The sequence below is a fragment of the Electrophorus electricus genome, chromosome 24, assembly GCF_041902795.1.
Source record: "Electrophorus electricus isolate QZ-2024a chromosome 24, ASM4190279v1, whole genome shotgun sequence".
NCBI classification, from domain to species: Eukaryota; Metazoa; Chordata; class Actinopteri; order Gymnotiformes; family Gymnotidae; genus Electrophorus; species Electrophorus electricus.
The window spans coordinates 697501-705000 of NC_137520.1; the positions used below are offsets into that span (position 1 = coordinate 697501).

General features: G+C 48.7%; 1 protein-coding gene across 6 annotated transcripts in view; it reads right to left on the bottom strand.

Annotated features, from left to right (window-relative positions):
- LOC113589297 (cadherin-4-like) overlaps positions 1-7500 on the bottom strand; it is a 302611-nt gene that overhangs the window by 6532 nt on the left and 288579 nt on the right. For all 6 annotated transcript variants that reach the window (XM_081706680.1, XM_035522244.2, XM_081706681.1 and 3 more), the window contains 4 exons: positions 6557-6790; positions 3280-3513; positions 819-958; positions 1-12 (listed from right to left, as the gene is read on the bottom strand). The exon at positions 1-12 is cut by the window's left edge and continues 153 nt beyond it. In XM_081706680.1, coding sequence (XP_081562806.1) covers positions 1-12; positions 819-958; positions 3280-3513; positions 6557-6790 — 620 coding nt within the window. The remainder of the gene's footprint in view (positions 13-818; positions 959-3279; positions 3514-6556; positions 6791-7500) is intronic.

Consider the following 7500-nt stretch of genomic DNA (forward strand, 5'->3'; position numbering starts at 1 on the left):
TAGGTCGTAGTCCTGCAGGTTAAGCCACATTCGCACTAAAGACGGGCCTACTCGACACACACATCTCACCAGCACAGTGTAGTTAACACCCCGCTGCCCAGTACAGGGTAGTTAACTCTCTCTGTTATTTCTACCGCAGACCAGGACTAATCGTTCACAACACAACAGTGTGAACATCCAAACCAGTCAACAAGTTTAAGACACCAGTCAGTGGATTTAAGACACCAGTCAGTTGGTTTAAGACACCAGTCTGGTTTTTAAGACCCCAGTCAGTGGGTTTAATACACCAGTTAAGGGGTTTAAGACCCCAGTCAGTGGGTTTAATACACCAGTTAAGGGGTTTAAGACCCCAGTCAGTGGGTTTAATACACCAGTTAAGGGGTTTAAGACCCCAGTCAGTGGGTTTAAGACCCCAGTCAGTGGGTTTAATACACCAGTTAAGGGGTTTAAGACCCCAGTCAGTGGGTTTAAGACCCCAGTCAGTGGGTTTAATACACCAGTTAAGGGGTTTAAGACCCCAGTCAGTGGGTTTAAGACCCCAGTCAGTGGGTTTAATACACCAGTTAAGGGGTTTAAGACCCCAGTCAGTGGGTTTAATATACCAGTTAAGGGGTTTAAGACCCCAGTCAGTGGGTTTAAGACCCCAGTCAGTGGGTTTAATACACCAGTTAAGGGGTTTAAGACCCCAGTCAGTGGGTTTAAGACCCCAGTCAGTGGGTTTAATACACCAGTTAAGGGGTTTAAGACCCCAGTCAGTGGGTTTAAGACCCCAGTCAGTGGGTTTAAGACCTCAGCTCTAGGATCTGATCTCCAGTCACCTGGTCCTCTTCTCCTCCACCCTCCTCGTCGTATTTCAGGATGTTGTCTCTGACGTCGTCCTCGGGGTCAATTAGAAGCTGCTTGTTCTGCCTCTCCTTCTGTCTCCTCTTAATCCACAGCACAAAGAGCAGAACCATGCCTGGGACACACACACACACACACACACACACACACACACACACACACATACACACACACATACACACACACACACACACACATACACACACACACACACACACACACACACACACACACACACACACTCACAAACACATACACACACACACACACACACACATACACACACACACACACACACACACACACATACCTAGAGTGAGAAATGAATAAAGAATGCACAGAAGTCTAGGGCTAGTTTTGTTCGGAGAGGAACAGACCCCTGGTCATAATTCTGTCAGTTCTCCGTGTTTGGCAGCGCTGTGTCTCTCTAAATCGCAGAGCACACAGAGCTGGTCCAACAGCCCCAGCTCACACAAACACTGGGCGTGACTGCTGGCAAGACGCTTCCTCACTCACACGGATCCATTTGGCTTGACATCATTTTTCTGGAACGTTTTAAAACCAGCTGTCAACCTTGGCCTAGCTCGTGCTACGTAAATAGATGTGTTGGGTGGAGCTGATAGATATAGCGGGTGGGGCAGCTCTCCCATCTGGGCTACATCCGAGGGGGAAGAAAATCCCCTCGCTTGCTCCAGCCAAACACCAGCCAACACCAGCCAACGCCAGTCAACACCAGCCAACACCAGCCAACGCCAGCCAACGCTTTCAGTTTGACATGCCACACCCGTCCAGCCTATACGGCTAAACCTCCATGTGGAAAAGAAGATTTTAAGCCACAAGGTGGAAAGGAACATGGGATGAGAATACGTCCACTAAACAGATAACAAATACCTCCACTAACCAGAGAACAAATAACTCCATGAACCAGAGAAGAAATACCTCCATGGACCAGAGAACAAATACCTCCACAGACCAGAGAATAAATACCTCCATGAACCAGGGAACAAATAACTCCATGAACCAGGGAACAAATACCTCCATGAACCAGAGAACAAATACCTCCATGAACCAGGGAACAAATACCTCCATGAACCAGGGAGCGAGAGCAGCAGATGCAGGGATGTTCTGCATTAGGGCAGACAGGTCTGAGTATAACGAACTAAACTAAGATCTTTCTCTTTCTCCAGGCCAACTCCAGTTACAGCAGGATAGCCCTGAGTGACACGTTACCCCCTGGCTTGTCGAACGTGCTACTGATCCACTGTGCGCCCCACTACTTCTGTGCCATGCTGAAGCTGCAGGGATTTTTGGAATAACAGGTTTTCTACCAGAAAACTATCACCCAGCACTTGGGCACCTTGTTAGGACAGATGTGTCAAACACAAATATTTTCCTTCTCTTCTAAGAAAGTGGCATATTTGTGCATGGTATTGCTGCAACAACAGCGATAGAGTTGAGTGTTTTTTTAAATGTTCCATGTAGCTTCTGCGTACTTAAACACAGTAAAACTCTTATTGAACATTGCCATTGTGTGAATGGTGACAGTGAAATAAATTGCATCAATATTCCCAGCCACCACACCGGGACTCGGAGCATTAAGAGAGGCTAAGAAAGGCGTGAACGTTTAGCAGTAATGCGGTCGTCGGAACTGTAATGGACCAACACAGCCTCTGTTCTGTAGGTGATGAGTGTGGAGTGTGACGGCCACCCAACATCCTGCTTTCTGATCTGCTCTCACTTTGGGTTTCTCCCTTTCTCTTTCTCTCAAGACAATTCAGCCTCTTAATGTTTCAAGTTACATTATTTCTGAGCAAATTAACACAAAGAAGAAACAGAATAAAAGAAACTATACTTACAAAAGAATGAATAAATATTATTCAGCAGTACGAACAATAAAAAAATAATTCGGTCTCTACCTCTCTGATCCCCCCCCCCCCGTTCTTATTTCGGTTCTCTGTGACATTTTGCAGGTCTGTAACCGTGTTACTGAATACAGCTGCGTCTGCTAGCTTCTGTGATCTCAAAGTCCAAAACACACACTCCACCACATCCTGAACACACCTCACACACACTCACACACCTCTCGCACACCTCACACACTCCACCACATCCTGAACACACCTCACACACACTCACACACCTCTCGCACACCTCACACACTCCACCACATCCTGAACACACCTCACACACACTCACACACCTCTCGCACACCTCACACACTCCACCACATCCTGAACACACCTCACACACACTCACACACCTCTCGCACACCTCACACACTCCACCACATCCTGAACACACCTCACACACACTCACACACCTCTCGCACACCTCACACACTCCACCACATCCTGAACACACCTCACACACACTCACACACCTCTCGCACACCTCACACACTCCACCATCTCTCGTGCTGTGTGCAGAGATACTCACTGAGCAGGATAACGATGCAGATCAGAATGGCTATGATGGCTCCGGTGCCCAGGCCGGCGGCCGCGACAGCTCCCGCCACTGTGCAGTCCCCGTGCTCATCGCACGGACACACCTTCACCTTGATCACCGAGCGGTTGGACAGCGGGGGGTTTCCAGAGTCTGACACCAGGACAGGAACTTCGTACACACCTGACTCCAGGAACTGTATCCTCAGACCCAGCCGGGCATAGTCTCCTGTGGGGCGGGGTGCGTGGTAGGGTGTCAGGAAGTGAAGATAAGGGGTTAGTGGTAGGGGATAGGGATAAGGGGTTAGTAATAAGGGGTTAGGGGTAGGGGTTATGGACAAGGGGTTAGTGGTAGGGGATAGAGATAAGGGGTTAGTGATAAGGGGTTAGTGGTAGGGGTTAGTGATAAGGGGTTAGTGGTAGGGGGTAGAGATAAGGGGTTAGTGATAAGGGGTTAGTGGTAGGGGTTAGTGATAAGGGGTTAGTGGTAGGGGGTAGAGATAAGGGGTTAGTGGTAGGGGATAGAGATAAGGGGTTAGTGGTAGGGGATAGGGATAAGGGGTTAGTGGTAGGGGATAGAGATAAGGGGTTAGTAATAAGGGGTTAGGGGTAAGGGTTATGGACAAGGGGTTAGTGGTAGGGGATAGAGATAAGGGGTTAGTGATAAGGGGTTAGTGGTAGAGGTTAGGGATAAGGGGTTAGTGGTAGGGGATAGAGATAAGGGGTTAGTGGTAGGGGATAGGGATAAGGGGTTAGTGATAAGGGGTTAGTGGTAGGGGTTAGTGATAAGGGGTTAGTGGTAGGGGGTAGAGATAAGGGGTTAGTGGTAGGGGGTAGAGATAAGGGGTTAGTGGTAGGGGATAGAGATAAGGGGTTAGTGGTAGGGGATAGGGATAAGAGGTTAGTGATAAGGGGTTAGTGGTAGGGGTTAGTGATAAGGGGTTAGTGGTAGGGGGTAGAGATAAGGGGTTAGTGGTAGGGGGTAGAGATAAGGGGTTAGTGGTAGGGGATAGAGATAAGGGGTTAGTGGTAGGGGATAGAGATAAGGGGTTAGTGATAAGGGGTTAGTGGTAGGGGTTAGTGATAAGGGGTTAGTGGTAGGGGGTAGAGATAAGGGGTTAGTGGTAGGGGATAGAGATAAGGGGTTAGTGGTAGGGGATAGAGATAAGGGGTTAGTGATAAGGGGTTAGTGGTAGGGGTTAGTGATAAGGGGTTAGTGGTAGGGGGTAGAGATAAGGGGTTAGTGGTAGGGGGTAGAGATAAGGGGTTAGTGGTAGGGGATAGAGATAAGGGGTTAGTGGTAGGGGATAGGGATAAGAGGTTAGTGATAAGGGGTTAGTGGTAGGGGGTAGAGATAAGGGGTTAGTGGTAGGGGGTAGAGATAAGGGGTTAGTGGTAGGGGATAGGGATAAGGGGTTAGTGGTAGGGGATAGGGATAAGGGGTTAGTGATAAGGGGTTAGTGGTAGGGGTTAGTGATAAGGGGTTAGTGGTAGGGGGTAGAGATAAGGGGTTAGTGGTAGGGGATAGGGATAAGAGGTTAGTGATAAGGGGTTAGTGGTAGGGGGTAGAGATAAGGGGTTAGTGGTAGGGGATAGAGATAAGGGGTTAGTGGTAGGGGATAGGGATAAGAGGTTAGTGATAAGGGGTTAGTGGTAGGGGTTAGTGATAAGGGGTTAGTGGTAGGGGGTAGAGATAAGGGGTTAGTGGTAGGGGGTAGAGATAAGGGGTTAGTGGTAGGGGATAGAGATAAGGGGTTAGTGGTAGGGGATAGAGATAAGGGGTTAGTGATAAGGGGTTAGTGGTAGGGGTTAGTGATAAGGGGTTAGTGGTAGGGGGTAGAGATAAGGGGTTAGTGGTAGGGGATAGAGATAAGGGGTTAGTGATAAGGGGTTAGTGGTAGAGGTTAGGGATAAGGGGTTAGTGGTAGGGGATAGAGATAAGGGGTTAGTGATAAGGGGTTAGTGGTAGAGGTTAGGGATAAGGGGTTAGTGGTAGGGGATAGAGATAAGGGGTTAGTGATAAGGGGTTAGTGGTAGGGGATAGAGATAAGGGGTTAGTGATAAGGGGTTAGTGGTAGGGGATAGAGATAAGAGGTTAGTGATAAGGGGTTAGTGGTAGGGGATAGGGATAAGAGGTTAGTGATAAGGGGTTAGTGGTAGGGGGTAGAGATAAGGGGTTAGTGGTAGGGGATAGAGATAAGGGGTTAGTGATAAGGGGTTAGTGGTAGGGGATAGAGATAAGGGGTTAGTGATAAGGGGTTAGTGGTAGGGGATAGAGATAAGAGGTTAGTGATAAGGGGTTAGTGGTAGGGGATAGGGATAAGAGGTTAGTGATAAGGGGTTAGTGGTAGGGGGTAGAGATAAGGGGTTAGTGGTAGGGGGTAGATATAAGGGGTTAGTGGTAGGGGATAGGGATAAGGGGTTAGTGGTAGAGGTTAGGGATAAGGGGTTAGTGGTAGGGGATAGAGATAAGGGGTTAGTGGTAGGGGATAGAGACAAGGGGTTAGTGGTAGGGGATAGAGATAAGGGGTTAGTGATAAGGGGTTAGTGGTAGGGGATAGAGACAAGGGGTTAGTGGTAGGGGATAGAGATAAGGGGTTAGTGATAAGGGGTTAGTGGTAGAGGTTAGGGATAAGGGGTTAGTGGTAGGGGATAGAGATAAGGGGTTAGTGATAAGGGGTTAGTGGTAGAGGTTAGTGATAAGGGGTTAGTGGTAGGGGATAGAGATAAGGGGTTAGTGATAAGGGGTTAGTGGTAGGGGATAGTTAGGAGCAGGTAATGTGTGGTTTGCAGAGGGTGAGAGACGTTGAATGCAGAGGTTAGCAACGATTCCACAGTATTGTGCAAAACCATGATCATGTTCACAGTGCAGGATGGTGTGTAAAACACTGGGACTTTAAATACGATAAACTGAAACAATATTTGGCTTTGAAAGGCATTTCCGTTGTGATACGTTACGGTACATCACAGAGACCGCTCGACCCTCGACGTCTTTATTAAAGTGATAACAAGGCGTTCCCTCCTCATGCTACTTACGGACACTCAGAGTCGTTTCAGTTCTCTAGCATCAGACACCTTTACCACACCTACACTTTCAAATAATGAACCACAATTCAACAAGACGTGATCGAAACAAAGCGGATCACAAGCACCCTCCTCATCCTCAGTACCGTTTTAAGTCTAATTATGGGATGGCAGGCTGGCGCCGTGGTGAGAAGCATTCTTGACGTTTTTTCCCCCCTTTTTCCGGAAGGTTCCCGTGTCCTGCTCACCGTTGAGACGGGATACGGTCCAGTTCCGGCGGATGGTGGAGGGGTGGACAGGCAGCTCGAAGACGAAGGGGCCCACGTTGGGGTCGGCGTCGGCGTCCGCCGCCGTGATGTTGACGTAACTGCTGTAGGACCTCTCACACACCTGGGCCTCCCGCGGAACCAGGGAGGGGGCGTTATCGTTCACGTCGATCAGGTAGATCTGCAGGGTGCCAGTGCTACTCGCTGGAGGGGATCCTGCCAGGAAAAGACAGGGAGGACGATTTTCACGCAGTTTCTTAGAACAAATACAGTTCTTATTAGACACCAGTACCTTATTAATCACAAGACTACTAGAATAAGGAGGGAGAGAGAGAGATGAGCGCAGAGTGGAAGAGTGAAGTTAGAGATCTTCTTTGTCATTTTGTTGTTAACCTCACACTCCACAGGCATTGCATACACATGACACATGCATGAGGACACATTTCTGGAATTGCATCTCTGCTCGGTTCTCCTGACATGTAACCTGCACCTGATCACCACCATGGGGAAAAGACTAAACTGTTCCAAGGTGTTCCGCCGAGTTGTGAGCGCAACTGGCTGGGTTGTCACATCCGCACAGCGTGAAGACACGTCAGCATACAGAGAGCCTCGCACATCTGCTCAAAGCTCACGTTTATGGGCGGATTTGTTCTGATTTGGAACGGATGTTCAGCTCCGTTCCTCCAGCAGGTAGGACATCCAGCACCACTACACTTAGCGTAGGAAACCCCCAACAGATTTAGTGCATGTCAGATGCAAGAAACACTGTCCCTCCTCCTGTAGGGGAGGAGTGTGGAGGAGAGAAACTATGGAGGGATGAGAAAAAGAGATGTATGTGAGGAGCTCTGTGTGTGTGTGTGTGTGTGTGTGTGTGCGTGTTTGTGTGTGTGTGCGTGTGTGTTTTCACCCCTTGGCAGGTTGTTCAC